Source organism: Malus domestica, chromosome 15, assembly GCF_042453785.1.
Source record: "Malus domestica chromosome 15, GDT2T_hap1".
NCBI classification, from domain to species: Eukaryota; Viridiplantae; Streptophyta; class Magnoliopsida; order Rosales; family Rosaceae; genus Malus; species Malus domestica.
The window spans coordinates 19,184,245-19,202,100 of record NC_091675.1 but is presented as its reverse complement, the minus strand read 5'-3'; the positions used below and the strand labels follow the sequence as shown (position 1 = coordinate 19,202,100).

General features: G+C 36.5%; 1 protein-coding gene across 1 annotated transcript; it reads right to left on the bottom strand.

Annotated features, from left to right (window-relative positions):
* Window positions 1-15,114: 15,114 nt before the first annotated feature.
* Window positions 15,115-16,193, bottom strand: LOC103431554 (uncharacterized). The gene has a single exon (XM_070813813.1). The coding sequence runs from the start codon at window positions 16,101-16,103 to the stop codon at window positions 15,228-15,230; it is 876 nt and encodes a 291-aa protein (XP_070669914.1). The 5' UTR covers window positions 16,104-16,193; the 3' UTR covers window positions 15,115-15,227.
* Between the last annotated feature and the right edge of the window lie 1,663 nt (window positions 16,194-17,856).

Below are 17,856 nucleotides of genomic sequence, written 5' to 3'. Positions count from 1 at the left end.
GAATTGCTATATATGTATATGCATGAAACAAGTGAACTTGCAATTGAATCTTTTTTTAGAACAAGGCACAATATTCATTAAAAAATGATGGGAAATTGTACAACAGAATAGCTAGGAAAGTTGCTGTCAGTTTTTAGTAATCTCAATCGAAGAAAAAGAGCGTCACACCATAAGCAAATTAATTATAAGAATTGTTCTCTAATAACAACTTATCAAGTGTTTCTCTATATATGAAAGCGGGAAAACATGCTTTCTTGGCTTAGAAAGAAGACATATCATAGAATCAAAGTTATCCCAACTCGACCTAGATACAAAATAAAAGAATTGAAAATTACATTAGTTGGTCATGATCGCTTAATATGAGCAAAAACAGAGGGGATTAAGATTAGAGTTGCTTCCAAATATATCAATTTAGTCGATTTCGTGCCCTTGGCTTGGGAAAGACAAGATGAAAAGAATTTAAGGTATATTACTATATTCTTTCATATTTAGCGGGAAACTTCATATTAGAGTAAAGGGTGTTCAATTTAAAATACTTGTGCTTCCTTCCCAAGCTCTCAAGTCTCTTAGCAAGCTGCACGAGGACAGCTAAAGCATATTCAATTTCGAAAATTTGATTTGCACATCATATTATTGAAAATAAAATGACTCCACCGTGCATATCGTGGGATAATTGAGACTTAAAAATTGAAATATGTCATTGTCACATTCTTCAAAATCTTGAATAATTTGTTGGGACGTACCAGTCACTTAATAAATTGTATACAAGGCCACAAGTTGTTACTTCATATATTATTACTCAAATAAATTTGGTTAGCAAAAACAACAGAAAAAAAATACAGATAAATACATAAACAGACGGCTAGTTGACATTTGTGAAGTTGATACATTAACAATATGCATGGTAAATCTTCTCTCTATTGCTATACAAGATATAGGGAGGGCAAAATTAGCATGTCAATTGCCAAGTAAAATAGAAAGAACATTTTTGAGCAATCACTAAAAGTTTTTAGTGTGACTGCAATCCCGGCCTTCTTGAGTTCACGTTTCTAAATTGACGTGACGTTATGATTACAATAAAAAAATTTCTATTACACATAATGTATGTAATTTATTTATTTATTTTTTAAATTTGGCTACAAAGTCTTTCCCACTCCAGTATTGCTATCATGGGAAGAGATTTTGAGGAGAATTTATTGATAAACAAGAAAAATACAATATGTCAGGGAGACATTAGGCCAAACCCAGACCATTAAAGAATTCATAATAACAATTCAAAACCTATAACAAGGAAGCTTAGAAAGGTTGTGAGAATAAGCAGCTGCAGCACAAGAAGGGCATGAATCCCACCAATGGACATCGGGGGTGATTAACACCATAATTGGCCAAACAATAAGCAACTTGATTACCCTCTCTAAAAATATGAGAAATCTGAACCTGCATGGAGGATAGTAAAACTCGACAATTATGCCAACTGACCAACAACCTCCAAGGGATAGATGTCAAGGAAGGTGAGGGTGAAGAAAGAAGATGAACAACAAGTGAGGAGTCGCATTCAATCCATAAGGAATGCCAACCTTTATCCCAAACTAAAGATACAACATGAATAACAGCGTGTAGTTCGGCATCCAAAGAAGAGGCCAAGCCTATTGAACCCGCAAAACAACCAAGAGAATTACCCATAAAATCCCGAAAGATACCACCAAATGTAGCCACACCAGGGGAACCTCTTGCAGCACCATCAGTATTCACTTTGAACGAAGACTGAGAAGGCAAGCGCCACAACACCTCAATAATTTTTGGAGCCTTAGCAGGACGTCCACGAACACCAATAGAATGAAGAATGCAAAGTTCTTCCACATAATTCTTCATACAGCCGGAATTGAGAGAATCAATTTCAAGGAGTTGACATTTAATAGACCTTACAACACAATTGATGGAAACAACCTCCTCATGAAAACGAACAGTGTTGCGAGCATGCCAAATAGAATAAAAACCAACTCCAATCATACCCCACCAAAGCAGTTGCACTTGGGTACCAAAACCTTGTTGTAAAGGATAATGGAAAAAGCTAAAAATATGTTGAAATAAATATTGAACTCTGAATAAGTCCAAAACAGTATACCAAATTTGACGTGTAAAAGAGCACTCAATGAAAATATGTGAAGCAGTTTCCATACCTTCACAACAAAGAGAGCACATAGATGCTATAGCAAAACCTCTTTACTGCAAGAGATCATTAGTTAACATCTTACCATGTAAATACTGCCACAATGTAACAGAATTACGAGGGAGAAAGCAAGATTGCCAAACCTATCGATCCCATTGAACCACTGATTGTTTATTACGCTTAAAATCATAAGCCAAAGATAAAGAAAGGTTACCATTTGAAGTAGACAACCAAACCATTTTATCATCAATCCCATACTTTGAAGGAAGCCCAATAGAAGAAATATCATCCCAAATGGGCGCTAGCCATGAATGTAAAGTAGGTGGGGGAATCCAACAACCATCCACAATAAAATCAGAAACTTTAGCTTGAAAAGCCTTGCATAAATCTGGTGGAATACCAAGCCTATCAACTATTGGAAAATCTAACCATCTCGCATGTCAAAAATTAATATTTTGACCATTACCTATGACCCATTTTGATCCATGAAAAATATCTTAAAAAGGAGGGCGTAAACCAGGCCAAATGGAAGAACTCTTGTATGTAGAACAAGGCTGTCCAAGACAATTAAAAAATCGACGTTGAAAAACCGTGAAGCCATAGATGAGGTAACCAAAATATCCCAATTTTTTCAACAAAAATGCCTTATTTAAAGCTGCAAAATTACGAATGCCAAGACCTCCTTCATTTAAAGAAACACAACATTTTTTCCATGCCACAATAGAAAATCCGCAAGAATCAACACATCCCGTCCAAATGAAATTTCAAGTCCAACTACAAACCTGATTTAACACCGTAGGTGGCCAAGAATAAACCAGGAAAGAATGAGACAACATGCTTACCACAACTGACTTGACCAAAGTAACTCGACCAGCCATTGAGAGAGAGTGACCTTGCCATTGAGAAAGACGAGAACGTATTCTATCTGCTGATGCTTGAAAATATGCCCTTTTAGGTTTGCCTTTAAAATAGGAACCCCAAACTAAGTAAATGGAAGCTCACCTTCAGAGACATTGAGCCATGATAAAATACGCAAACGACGCACAGAAGCCGATTTCCCAATATAAATACGAGATTTAACTTTACTAATACGTTGGCCAAAATTCACACCATATTCTTCAATAAAATGGATAAGGTTCATAGGGCTGCCCTTGTCCCTCTTTGCAAAAAACCATTATGTCATCCGCATAGAGAATATGAGAAGGAGTAGTCACTCCCCGAGAGGAAGAAATGGGTTTAACCTTTCCAGAATTTACAAGATCCACTAGACCTCGACTAAAAACCTCTTCAGTAAGACAAAAAAGGAGAGGGGATAGAGGATCCCTCTGAATAACATCCCTACTACATCCGAAAAATCCAACAGGTGAACCATTGAATAATATAGATAGTCGGGCTGAGGAAAGGATTACATGAACCCATTGAACAAAAGTGTGATGGAAACCAAAAGCTCTAAGCACCTGATCTAGAAAGTCCCAATTGAGAGTATCAAAAGCTTTAGCAACATCAAACTTAATAGCGACATTGCCCCCAAAACACTTATTGTCCAATAAATTAACACACTTCAAGGCCAACAAAATGCAATCTAAAATATGCCTGCCTTTAAGAAATGCGTATTGATTCGGCAAAATAATTTTAGTAGCCACAAGAGTAAGCCTATTTGCAAGAATCTTTTTAATGACTTTGAATATAAAATTAGCCATGGCTATCGGCCGAAATTGAGAGATAGAATATGCCTCTTGGACTTTAGGAATTAGAGCCACAAAACTAGAATTCAAATTGGGTAAAATATAACCCGTCTTGAAGAAATCTTGGACAGCCAAAAAAGCCTCAAATCCAACGAAATCCCAGCAAGCATGAAAAAAATAACCACCAAAACCATTTGGACCTGGAGCACTATCCGGATTCATAGAAAATACAGTTTGTTTAATCTCTTCCAATATGGGAATAGCCAATAAAGTATCATTTTTAGGTGTAGTAACCAAAGGAGGAATAAGACGAGTAACCAAACTTGTGTCAATAGTAAGACCATCATCATGAAAAGCATTAAAAAAAAATGCTCCACCACATGATTGCGCAAAATCTCAACATCCTCAACCAATTCCGAATCAATACGCAAAGAAGAAATAAAATTACAAGTCCTGCGAATTTTTGCTAAAGTAGGAAAATAACTCGTATTACGGTCTCCATCTCGCAACCATTTAGATCGTGTTTTATCCTGCCAAAACTTTTCTTGAACTAGCAGCGCATGAGACAAAGTAGAATGAGCTTGAAATTCAGCCCCATGATGTTCATCAGTCAAACCCTCTGTGGAGATTTCTAACTGAATTTTTTCTAAAGCCTCTCTAGCATTGTCCACGACAACATTGACATTTCCAAAAACATTAGCATTCCAATGTCTTAGAATAGGCTTTAGCAACTTGAGCTTTTGTTGAAGAATAAACATAGGACAACCATAAACTTGAATAAATTGCCATGAATTTTTAACCAAATTAATAAAATCAGGATGATCTAACCACATGCGATGAAAGTGAAAAGGAGTAGGACCTTGTGCTGCAAACTTTTGAAAAGAAACTAGAAGAGGATTATGATCGGAAGAATGACAAACCAACGTGAAACAATTGGTGATAGGCCAAGCATCCAACCATGCAGTAGAACAAAAACACTGATCTAATAACATTTCAATATGAGATGATATGCCATGTCCATTAGTCCAAGTGAAATGGGAGCCCTTAACATCAATCGAAACCAAACCACATGTATCCACCATGGCTTGAAACTCCTCACATGCCATTCGACAAGGCAAAATACCCCCTATTTTCTCATGCGCGCCAAGAACCGCATTAAAATCACCCAAAATAAGTGAAGGACCTGAAAAGCCAGCACAAACTTGAGCAATAGAAAGCCAAAGTGGTCGACGTTCCATCATTGTTGTAGCAGTATAAACAAAAGTAATGGGCAGTGCCAGCTACTAAAAATTGAATAGTAATATGTTGACTTGAAGTAGATAAAACCGTAGGAGATAAAACATTAGCTGTGTGAAAAACCCAAATATTAGGCAATCTCTGACCTCTATAATTTACTCCCAGAAAATGCATACCAATAGATTTCCAAAAAAAATGGACGAATTTTCATTATAGAAGTCATAGGTTCTGCCAAACAAAGAAAATCAAGAGAATGTTTTCTGACAAGGCTTCGTAAAGCCGTCTAGTGGGGCGATTTGCTAAGCCCGAATATTCCAATAAATGGTCTTCATGAATCATAGGGAGCCATAGCAGTAACCTAGCATGAGTTTGAATAGTCTCACGCTTGTAGGTATGATAACAAGATTCCTGTTTTTTTTTCTTCTGTAATCTTCTCTTCTGAGATTTTGAGAGAACCAAAGTCATGTCATCCTTAGAAACATTATTTGCACCATCTAAATCATTTTTTTCTCTACCCGCAACATTATTTTGAAGATCATCTTCCTCCACCATAGTGTACCAATCAATAACCTCTTGAATTTCAGAGTGAACTTGAGGAGATAAAGAAGGAGGACTAGCCTCTTGAACTGAGTCATTAGCATTACATATCTCAAGGAGTACAAGAGAAGAGTTTAACTGAATACCTATAAGGGAAGTATCCATCGGAGTATCAGAAACATGGTCACAAGTTGTATCATTATCATCAACTAAACCTTCCACAAAATGTGAGGTAGAAGCATCATCCAAACCTCTCGCACTAGAGTGGGAGTTCTTACTAACCAAACCAACCTTAGCCAATTGACTAACCACATGATCATGAGAACCTGGAGTTTCTGAAACGTATGTAAAGGTTGTCCCATTATTTTATAAACCATCCACAACATGTATGGGCAAAACATCACCATCATCCAAACCTCTCACACTCGAGTTGGACACATTATTAACACGAACCTTACCTTCTGGTTGATTGCGGATATCAGTTTCAACTTGAATGTTATCCTGATTGTTCTCATTGCACTTCACTATTCGTGATCTTGCACCTTCCTTCTCAATTACATGCCCACGTTTAATATCCTTTGCAGCAACACGACAAGTAGCATGCAGATACCCAATATTTCCACAAACAGAGCAAAAATCAGGAATTTTTTCATATATTATTTCCATAAATAAAACCTCTCCACTATCATGTTCAACCATAAGTGAAGTGGGAGGCTTTTTAGAAAGGTCAATATCCACTAATATTCTAGCATACAAACCAAAATTCATAAAAGCTGTCACCCTGTTCAATTGGATTGGTACTCCAACTCTCGTGCGATTTCCGTTAAGGTTTGAGGTTCCTAATATTCCAATCCCAAATCATATAGACGAATCCAAACTTGCACATGGGTCAACTTCTGTTTGGAGGGTGAGAAATTTGGGGACCATTGGGAGATTCTAAATAATCCAAGATTAAGATTGAGTGTACCAACTGCCCAAACTCGTCTCATGTCCTCGACGTGGTCAAAACGCAAAGAGAAAACCTTTCCCCAAAGGGATTAAATGCCAAGCCTTAAAACCCCATATGGTCTCAAGCTTAATTCTAAGATCAACCATTAGAATTGGTGTAGAACCCTTAGGTAAAAGTACACGACCAATCAAAGATTGTTTGCAACTATCCAAGCCCTTGGAAAAAGCATCTTCAGAAATCTTTATTGATACATAACCACCATTTTCACATGGAATGGGGAGTTGAGATAAAGAAACCACAGGTTGTTTGAGCAACTGGGCAAACGATTGCTTGGAAGGAGCAGGTTTCTCAGTGGCAACATCCGAATCGCTGCCTAAAAATCTCCAAGCAATAGTAGGCAAACGAGGACCAGGGTGGAGATTTGGAGCAGCCGTCATAGTGGCAGCTGCAAAACCCTAGCAGAGCGCTATTTTTTCATTCCTTGAAGTATCAGAAACATGATCACAAGTTGTCTTCACATAATGTATGTAATTGTGAAAGATAAACATCATTTCCCAATGAAGACAATTTCTTGGGGAGAACAAGGAGATCGAGTGGTGGTAGGGTTAGACCTTGAGGGCAAGCTGATTGATCTAATAACATGGTGCTTGTCAGCCATGGTTTAGGGTTTGACAAAATGCTCAAAGTTGAGGTTGTTCTTTGTTTTTTTAAAGAGCTCAAGTTGAGTTGTTTGGTCTTACGTTACCTTGTCACATTCGCATATTTGGGCAACATTGCTTGAATACTTTGCATTTTCTTTAGGAATGACAATTGGCATGAGGTGTATCACAATCTTGTCTTTGGTGTATTAGGTTAGGGCAAAAGCATCACGGGTTTTGATGATAACATTATCAATCTAAGAAATTATTTTTTGCTAAAAAACTTATATTATATATTAAAATCAATCATTTTTTAAAATACGGTAACTCTTTTTACGAAGAGGATGGAAATGTATTCTTTGGTTATTATTTTCTTTTTAGAGGGAATATTAGTTTGATTATTATTTTTTTGAACAAAAAGTTTATTATTATTAGATTGAAGGAATTGAGCTCTTTCATATAAGTATATGCCGGCCCGTCTTCACTCTCATCAGGAATATATGCCGGCCCCTGCAACTTGCCAACATATTAAAACGACAAAAAACACTTTCTTTTAACCGCATTGGAGGTTGGAGTATGCGATAAGCTGAGTGGTGTGTATATTATTATATGATGGATGATGCATCTGCATGTTCTTGAAAACGCGAACTGCTACAGGCTCTGGCTTTCCATCAATCCATTACGAACAATACTGCACAACATTTATTGGCATGCCTTGCTGCTGTTGCCTCCCCAACATCATATATTCAAAGATGATATTCCTCTCAAATTCTCATCCATAACCTTGATTCATCAGTATTTACCATTTTTGTTTCTTACAATTTCTGTGTTGTACAATATCTAATTGTCTAATGGTTATGTTTTAGTTCTGACATAATTTTTCATGTTACAGTTAATTTTTTCATGCTCTTGTCTTTGAGTTATCATGTGTCCTTCTTCAAAGAACCACAGAAGCATGTGTACTGACTACTTAAAAATTTGTGTTGGTAAGCTAGCAAGCTCAAGTAACAAAGGAATCTTACGATAACCAATAATATATAATATGACGAAACTCAAAGTTTTTTTTATTAATAATATAGGATAAGAATTTTAGGCTATCTCCAGAAGTGGAGGATAATAGAGTGTAGAGGGCTATATTTTAAGCCTCCAAATAATGCTCTTTTATCTAATGTAGTCTCAATTATATCATTTCCACCCCAAATTCTCCGGCATTACTACCGACTATTGTAGGGTTATACGTTAATATTTTGGGTTTTTATCACAAATGGTCCTTGAAATTGACTCTCACCATCAAGATGGTCTTTGAAATTGAAAATCAATCAATGTAGTCCCTGAAAATAGGTGTCCCAAATCAATGTGGTTATTCTATCACAATTCTGTTAAGTATTGACGTGACATATAAATGGGTTCCATAAGTTTTTTTTTTTCTCACAAATGATCATTGAAATTGACCTGCTGATAGGAGCATATTTATGCGCCTTAGTTAGCTAGTTCTTATGCATTTCCATGGTGTTTTCTTAGTTATCCTTTCTTTGTTAACCAATACCCCAAGCCCCGTTACAACCCTTAACTTCTATCTTGAGTGTTGTGTATTTCAATTTGTGGAGTTTGAATTTGGTATGAGCATATGGTGTCATTGGTTCTCGCATCTAAGTAGTAGCATTCCATTCATGAGATCATATCTAAACATGCTTCTTAACTCTAGAAATTGAGTTCTTTGTGATACATATATGTGAGCATTCGTTTTCATATCTACATCAATCCTCTCACATATAACTAGTATAGGGTGTGTAGTTAGAAAATCTGAGTGAAAATAGAGTGCATATCGTGTAAGGAATTGAGGGAATTCCCTAAGGCATGTTACTACATTCAAAGCATTGTTTTAATTGATTACTTGTGAACTAGTAAGTAGTGGCTTTAATTAAGTATGTGCTTGTGTAAAGATGACTCAAATCTGTGGGGATAACAATCTTTAACATGTCGTGTGCATTGGAAATCCCTGAGGCAAACATTGGAAGGTTTAGGTTTTGTTTTGGTTAATTTGTTTCGTTTTGTTTCCTTTCTTTTGTTTGTTTTGCTCGAGGACTAGCAAAAGCTAAGTGTGGGGGAATTTGATAGGAGCATATTTATGCGCCTTAGTTAGCTAGTTCTTATGCATTTCCATGGTGTTTTCTTAGTTAACGTAGTCTTTTAAGCTAGTTTTATGTGTTTTCAGGTTTTAGAGACAAAGTATGCAAGGAAGTGCAAAATGGAGCATAATTGAGCTAAAATGGCGTTTTTACTTATGGAGCACAAGGAATGGACGAGTTGAAGGTCAAAGGAGCTTAAGAAATGAAGAAATGAAAGTGAAGAACAAAGAATTCAGAATTAGAAACCAAAGTTTCTAAAGTTGGAAGTTTCTATTCTTGGAGGTTTCCATTTGTGAGAGTTTCTATTCTTGGCTTTGGGCTTCTAGATGACCCATCCTTACCTTCTTGGACAATGCCGCACCTTCCTAGCCCAATTCCTCTTGGGTTCTCACTTCTTGCCGCACCATAAGCCCAATCCCTTTTAGATTTCAACCCTTTGCCGCACCTAAACCTTAGCCCATAGCTTAAACCTGATTTCCCTAGGGTTTGTGGTGCCTATATATATATGTTTTTAGCCTTGCCGCAGAGAAGACCTCCTCCATAAGTCAGAAATTCGTCCAAACACATTGATCCCCCTTTGCCGCAGCCTTCCTTCACCAATCTGCCATATTTCCACACTTTGCCGCAACCCCCATGTCCCCAAAACACTACCATATCATTCCTTACCTCCTCATCCATCCAAATAACCCCTAGAACCTGTCTCTAGTCCTTGTGCCGCAGCCAAGAGGAGGAGAGAAAGCTTGGGACGTTCATGCCATTCAATTGAGGATTGCTGGAACGTTTTAAGTGTTGTCTTTCCTTTGATTTCCATTTTAATTTTGATATTCTTTGTGTTGTGAGTATGAGGAACTAAACCCCCCTTGGTTAGGGGGGAATTCGAAACCATGTACATGCTTGCAATATGATTTGATTACATTCAGTTGTTATTTCATAAGTTGTGGATTCAATTCGTTCATCTACTTGATTGATAACTTATTTGTGTATGTTGATTGAGAGTGCACGCTTAGTTTTCATGCATAAATATGATGCTAGATTATGAGGGAGTTTCACCTAATAGTTACAATCTTATAATCACAAGTAGTGAAGGTCGCTTGAAAACGATCGCGTTGAATGAATTCTTGGCATAAGTTTCATGCAATTCATAGTAACGAATGCTTCGTCAATGCTTATGTTTTTCATAGAACTTAATGATTCTTGCTTGTATCTCTATTATGCAATTCATGTAGGGAACTTGTAGGGAATGTTTTGGGTTGTCGTATGCAATCATCCAACTCAATAACTTGTGGAAAAACTGAGGGTTAATTAGTGCAATTCACGGTTAATTTGGGGCGTTGAGTAGTCATAATTTATTGGAAGAACAACTGAAAATCGTTTTGTTTGTAAGTGTAACATGTGTGGAGAAGAACCTCCTAACTAGCATTTTATCCATCCTTTTCATCCAAAAACGTTTTACAATCTGTTTTGTTTTAAAGTTTCTGTTTTGTTTTCAATTTTCGTCCAAAACAAATCCCCCTTTATTTTAAAGTTTTAGATTAGTTAGAATATGTTTTGATTTGTGTTTCTAAGTGTTTTGATTCAAGTTTTCACCCAAATTCGTCCAAGTTCTTGTTAGGTTCTCAAAACTGCCCAGAAAGTGGTTTTAGGCAGTTTTGAGTCATTAGGTTGCTGTTTTGAGTTTTATGTTTGTTTAAGTGTTTTAAACTTTAGTTTTGCATTCTTTAAGTCTAGTTTAGTGTTTTAAACTTTGTTTTTATGTTTTAAGTCAGTTTTCAAGTGTTTAGCAATCCCTCCTAATCCCCGGTCTAGAACGATCCCTACTTACATCTTTACTATAATTTGACAAAAAGAGGGTTTAATTTGTGTGCTTATCTATTTCGCATCACCTGCAACATCAAAATGGTTCCTACAATTGAAAGTTTATTTGGGCTTCATAAAGAGATAGGAAGTTTGTGTGGGCTCCATAAAAAGCTTTGTCAAAGGGAAAGGGATCCTCTCTGAATCTCTTGCACCTAATCCTCCTTATCAAACAATCCGGATCCTTGAAATTTGATCCAACGGCTAAAGTTATTATAACTTTTAGAGTGGGCCCGTGTTTTTAGCCGTTGGATCAGATTTCAAGGACTCGAATTGTTTGATGAGGAATGAAGATTAGGTGGAAGGGATTTGTTGTCAAAGGACTAAATGCATCTCGCTCCACGGCTACAAGCACTTATCCATGTTGATGACTAGCATATTGCCCCCTTACTAAAATCGGACTTTACACATTTCAGGTTAAAAGTGACATAATCCTTATTGAAAATGACCTCAATACAAAAACTAAAATCTTTTAATTACTCTTTGGTCTGTCAACTAAGATCTCTTTCAAAATATAACCATCTCAAAACTCAAAACATAGTTTTAACCTATTAAACAATAGAAATTGGCCCAAATTGAAACCCAGAGCTCAAATATGCAAAGGTTGAATTGCTGTTTTGAGCTTTATTTGTCAAGTTGCTCCTCAATCCTATCAGTAGTCAATTCAAACATCGTTCGATGTACTATATTACAAGCAACTAATCACCGGCTTTCAATAACTTATAATTTCATAATATTAAGATTGATGTTTTATCTTTATATATAATTCCCAAATTGGCAAATCGCCACTACTTTAAAGACGAATTGCAGTGTATCACTGAATTATACTTGGAACTGTGTTATATAATGTTGGTGATGTTGGCAGACAAGGAAGCACCAAGGCAGTTCATATTTCCCCTTTTCTAATATTCTCCAAACAACCATAATCAATGTTGTTTACTTGTCCAAACTGAAAGTGCTTCTATGTTGTTTGATTATATGGCTCTAGTGTTGTTTACTTATCCAAACAAAAGATTTGTTAACGGGATGGTTAGGATAGTTAGTATTTTCTCAAGGGTGTAAAAAGAGTTTCGCATAGAGCATATGAGTTGTTTGTTGAGTTGAATGGGCTTTCCACATTGCAGAACCTCTTTTATTTATAGGGATGTAGTTTGTGATAAACATGTCTGCTAAGGTATAGAGTCATGATAGGACTATGCCTACTCAAGATTTACCTAGATATTCCCTCTTTATCTCTTTATCCCTTTATCCCTTTATCCCTTCCTTAGCCAAAATTAAATCTTTATCCAGTCTCAGCCTCTTTGATTTGAACAAGAATTTTGACCTAATCCTTTTATGCACTTGATTCACCCTCATTTGATCAAGCATGAATTCTAATCCTTAGAATACGCATCTCATCAGAACTCATCTGATCCTTGGAAATTTTAATTCAATAGGACTCAACCGAGCCACGTTTGAGTTTGATCCTTCAACAATCTTACTTCTGGAGGGGTTCGGTTGAATTAGTGCTCTTTTGGGTTGAAAGTCCACTAACCTGATGAATCATTACCTACCAAAATTAGTGGCATTTCAACTTGGTTTACTCATTCTCAGCAGGCCCAACACTATTTCATCATTATCCATGTTATCTCCCTGGTAGAGCAAAAGAAAATAAAGAAAACCGGTGGAGAAGGGATAAAAGGCAAGAAGAGAGAAATAGAACAAGAAAACCGCAAAGACTGCTTTAAGGTTTTACCCTCTTTCTTTTTCTTTTGTTAATGGATAGGACTGGGGTTTTCCTATTCCATTAAGGAAACAAAAAAGATTACCTTAGGGTTTTCTTATTTTTTAAGGGATGGGTTTTGGAAATTTAGAAATATAACCATTTTGAGAACCACCTAATGAAATATAGCTTATCTTTTCTAATTTTTATGAAATTAACCAAAATTGAAGTGATAAATACTTAATTACCCTTAGGTTAAAACTTCTCTTCTCCTCCTACCTCTAGTGTCCATCTCTTTAACAACTGAATTGTTAAAAAATTACCACCATACTACTCTTTACCCAGATGCAAATGAACCAAGTTGCGGCGAGTCCAGCAGAAGTTGTACTGGAGAGTTTCTCTAGCAGATCCCCATTCCTCTATGAACTTATTCTTGTTTGCCTCCATTCCTTCCTCCCCCCATTTGCTTCTTCTCACTGTTCTCTTTCTCTTTCTCCAACACTGTCTATATCAAACCATCAATTGTAATATCTAGAAAATTCAAACGTGAAATATGATGATGCTTTTCATTTGGATAGCTAAAGATTGCTTGCAAATTCCCAAAAATGAAACGTTATCCAATCCACCCCTGGCCATCCAAATTCCAAAATTTGGAATCCAATTTCTGCAAAGGGAATGCCATTGGTTTTTTCACAGTTAAGAGCAAATGAGGGAATTTTTAGTCATTAAGAGTATATTGGCACTTTTACATCAATTTTTGTTATAATTATTATAAATTTAAAAGGTGGCTATAATTCTATATGTGATACAAATTTTGGTTATTTTTCTAAATTTCCCGATGGGTAGATTAACACCCTATGAGGTTTTTTGAGTTTTCACAAAACCCCTTCAAGTTTGAAACATTGCACTAATACCTCTTGAGGTTTTAATTCACTTTCACAAAACTCCTTCTAATATGACTATAAAACCATAAATATACTCTACAATTAATAACTTAAAAAAATAAAAACTTTTATAAATAAATGAGTAGAAATCATAAGAGGATTTAGTAGGCTATCTAGGTTTCACTAGCCTTGTAAGGCCATCTCTAACAGAAGGCTGGCCAGAGGGCTCGTTTTAGCCATTTCGCCCACCAATAAATTAATATTTTAATGAACAGTGCATGACCATATTTCTTACCATCTCTAACCAAGAGCCAAAGGGCCATATGGCTCGTTTTAGCCCTGTCACAAAAAAACCATAGGGTCAAACATAATTTAATATTTCAAAACTACAACTTAAATTCAAATCCAACTGCTAAGTGACGTCAGCATGATGTCAGCTAGCTGTTGGATTTGAATTTTTTATTTTTTTTTGCTATAAATAAGGTGAATATTGGGTTATAATTCACACACCTTTGAATTCATTCTATTTCAATTCAAGTTTGCAATGAATTCCAATTGGGGGTCCTTATCCAATTCCAAATTGGAAGAAAAATGGGCGCAGATGAGACGAGAAGATGAGGAGTTAGATGAAGAAGATGAAGCATGGTGCAACACGCAAAACAGAGCAGCAACCATGGCTGTAATCGTGTTGTTTTAGCCAACAAAACACAAAACAGAGCGATGACGGTTTTGATACACTCAATGAGGTGGCTTTGTTGCTGGTCACTCTTACAAACCACAAAACAGAGCGATGACGCATGCCAATCTGATGAACAACTACTTCAACCCCAACTTGGTGTACAATTTTTAAGTTTCATGTTGATAAATGTTTTTAAAAATGTTTTTTTAAGTTTCATGTTGTTAAATGTTTTATTTTTATGTTGTTTAATGTTATTTAATGTTATTTAATGTTACTTAATGTTATGTAATGTTTAATGGTTTAGAAGGTTATAGGGAAAAAAAAGAATTTTTACAATGTTTAAAACAAATTTTGATATAATGACTAGCTGACGTCAGCAGCTAGCCGTTGCAAATTTGAATTTCAGCTTGACCCAGGGCTGGCTGGCTGGCTGGTTTGGGTCGGCCGATTGGCCCTTTTTTGTCCAGTGGGGCCTACGAGCCCTTGGCCTAGCCCTCGGTTGGAGACGATTTTAGGGCTATTTTCAGCCCTTGGCCCCCTTGATCCTTCGGTTGAAGATGGCTTAAGTTGTTTAGGGTTTGTAATATTGGTGCCCTTGGGATGCAAATCACAAGAGGATTACTTAAAAGATAAGGAAAAGAAATATCTTGATGCGATTCAAGGTGTCAATTGTATTTCATTGTATGGCTATACATGTTACAAATGTATCAAGAAAATTATAATCCCGAAGGAAATCCTAACAAAATGTGGCCTTTGAGAGCACATCATTGTGAGATTATGTTCAAAAGAGAAGCTCTTGTTTTAATCAAGCGCCTAAAAATGCTCTCCAAACCCTTCTCAAGGCCTTCAACGGTGACTTCCAAAGTCTCCAATTTTTTATGTGCATTTTGAATCTTCTCAACATTAGCACCTTCCGCAGGAGCTGATGAAGATTTGCATAGAGAGTAGAGAGCAGCATCAACACCATCCAACTCATGGCCATGAATGTCCTCCTTCTGATCTTCACATGCTATCACTCCCTTGTGCATTAACTTTGATATCAGACACCACTTGTTTAACATTGGTCTTGAAACTGGAACTGCGAAGAAGACCAATAGGGATTGAAAGATAGACATATTCTTACCAAAAACTTCTCTAAGAACTCGAACCACTGCAGGAGCACGCTGATCATGCACCATAAGTTGTGGTGCTTTGTTGTTTACTTGCTTCAATGATGTGATCAATTTCTTGGCATCCTTCTTCATCTTCTTTCTGAAGCAATTGTAATTTGCAATGCTGCTTTCTATGTTTGAGTCTCCATTTCTCCTCCTAAGAGTAGATTGAAGGTCTCTAACATGTTCCTTGATTTGTGACATGGCGTCCCTTGTGATGCCACATAGGTCCAAGAGCCTGAGTGATCCATCCAACAACTCATCCATACACTTCCCTTGTTGGTATTGAGAAATGAGTTGTTGGGTTGATGCCATCGGCAAAAGATCATCCACACAATCATACAACTCCTCTAGTCCACATAGAACTTTACATATTGAAGCAGAAGCTGAAGATGTTTGGCGCTTACTCAGCTCTTCTTCAACTCTAATAGTGGTTGGGTGTGATCTTGAGGGTAGGCTGATTGATCTGACTTCGTACTTGGCATCCATTGTTGATTTTCGTTTGTGTTCAACAAATAACCTCAAAGTTGAAGCTGTTCTTTATGTTTCACTAGAGCTCAAGTTTGAGGGTTTTAGTCTTACTATATCTTGGAATATGTTTATATATAGAGAGATCAAAGATGAAAGTGACAAGACTTGTGAGGTTAATGTGGAGAGCATGTTACTTTGTCACCATTTTGGGTAACATTATTGCTTCAATAATTTGAGGCCTCAATTATTTGTGGCAAAAGCCTCACGGGCCAACACCAACTTTGCCTTCCCTTGTGCCACATTGCCCTTCACTTTTCATTTATTGAACTGTGGCAGGCCAGTCCTCCAATCTTTGGCTTTGTCTGGATTTACTCAATTTTGGGGAAGATCCAACACCAAAATGCGTAGATATATAAATAAGATAAGATATGTAACATATTATTGTATGCAAGAGTTAGACTATTATATTTTGGTAAACGTTTCATGTGTGTATAAAGTCATGACCACACTAGAAGTCGACGTGTGGACCTTGGAGACATGTGGTGCTCTCTGCTTGGTTCTCACATTTGAGTTATCTTCTCACCATATTATTTATGTAGATTCCCTCGTAAAAGTTTACCTTAGAATGGGCAGATGGAGATATCTGCTTGGCTCTCTCAGTTGAGTCATATCACCTAATTATTGGAGAGTCTTTTTCCTTGGGTCGGAAAAATCATTGGAGACAGTGAGTAATTTTTCCTATTGAAATTAACTTTGCATAATTGCATTTAAGATGGGTGATGACTGCGGGGGTATGATTTTTAATAGAATCCAAGGTGTATTATGCAAACTGTTGGCTTGAGTGCGTTCAGTAGTCCACCGAAGATATTAATGGGAGTTTTAACGGAAAGCCTGAGGTACTGTTCACTTTAACGAAAAATCACATTTTTATATTAAAAAGTCATACTCGGTTCTATTCATTTTACCCTTTATTTTGTTTTTATCATTAAAACTCAAAATTTTCAAACTATTTTCATTAGTTTTTCTAAAGATATTAATGGTGTGGTTTGTCTTATACAAGCCAAAGATGTGCCAGACCCGACCGGAAGGAGTTCAGTAATACCATACAGTTTAAATATGTTTTCCTAATAGTAGACACTTACGGAGGAGAAGTAGGATTTGGAGGATCTCACGTCAAAGGAGTACAACAATAATCTGCGGTTTAAAGTTTTTTTTTCCATTACTAATGACACACATATTTCTTAATACAAAAAAAAAAAAAAAAAACCCCAGTGAAGTCCATCTGGCCTCTCCAAGTGGATCGGGAAAGTTATAAAAATTCTCTGTTTATTTTTTTAGGAATTAGTTCTAAAGGAATTGAGGGGGAAGCTTTGACTCTTTCATACAATTCATCCATAGAAACGCATGCATGCGACTCTCTGTGATTGCATGCAGTGAGAGTCAAATCCCAAGCTTCTCTCACTTCTCGGATGTCCCTGCAACTTTCTTGGCCCACAAAAATAAGAACTCTTTAATCCTATTGGGAGTTGTATTTAAATTTTGATTATAAATATTTGCATTCATCATGATGCATTGCTGCATAATAACATGAACAAACATTAGCGCATTACAGCCATTACTGAATCTGTTCTGTTTTGTTCTGTTGTCCTTTAATTTGTATGGCTTGTGATTAATGCACGATGATTGATGAGTTCATCATTTTCATCACTAACTACACATCCTTCATAACCAGTAACCATAATACATATACATATATATATAAATATATATA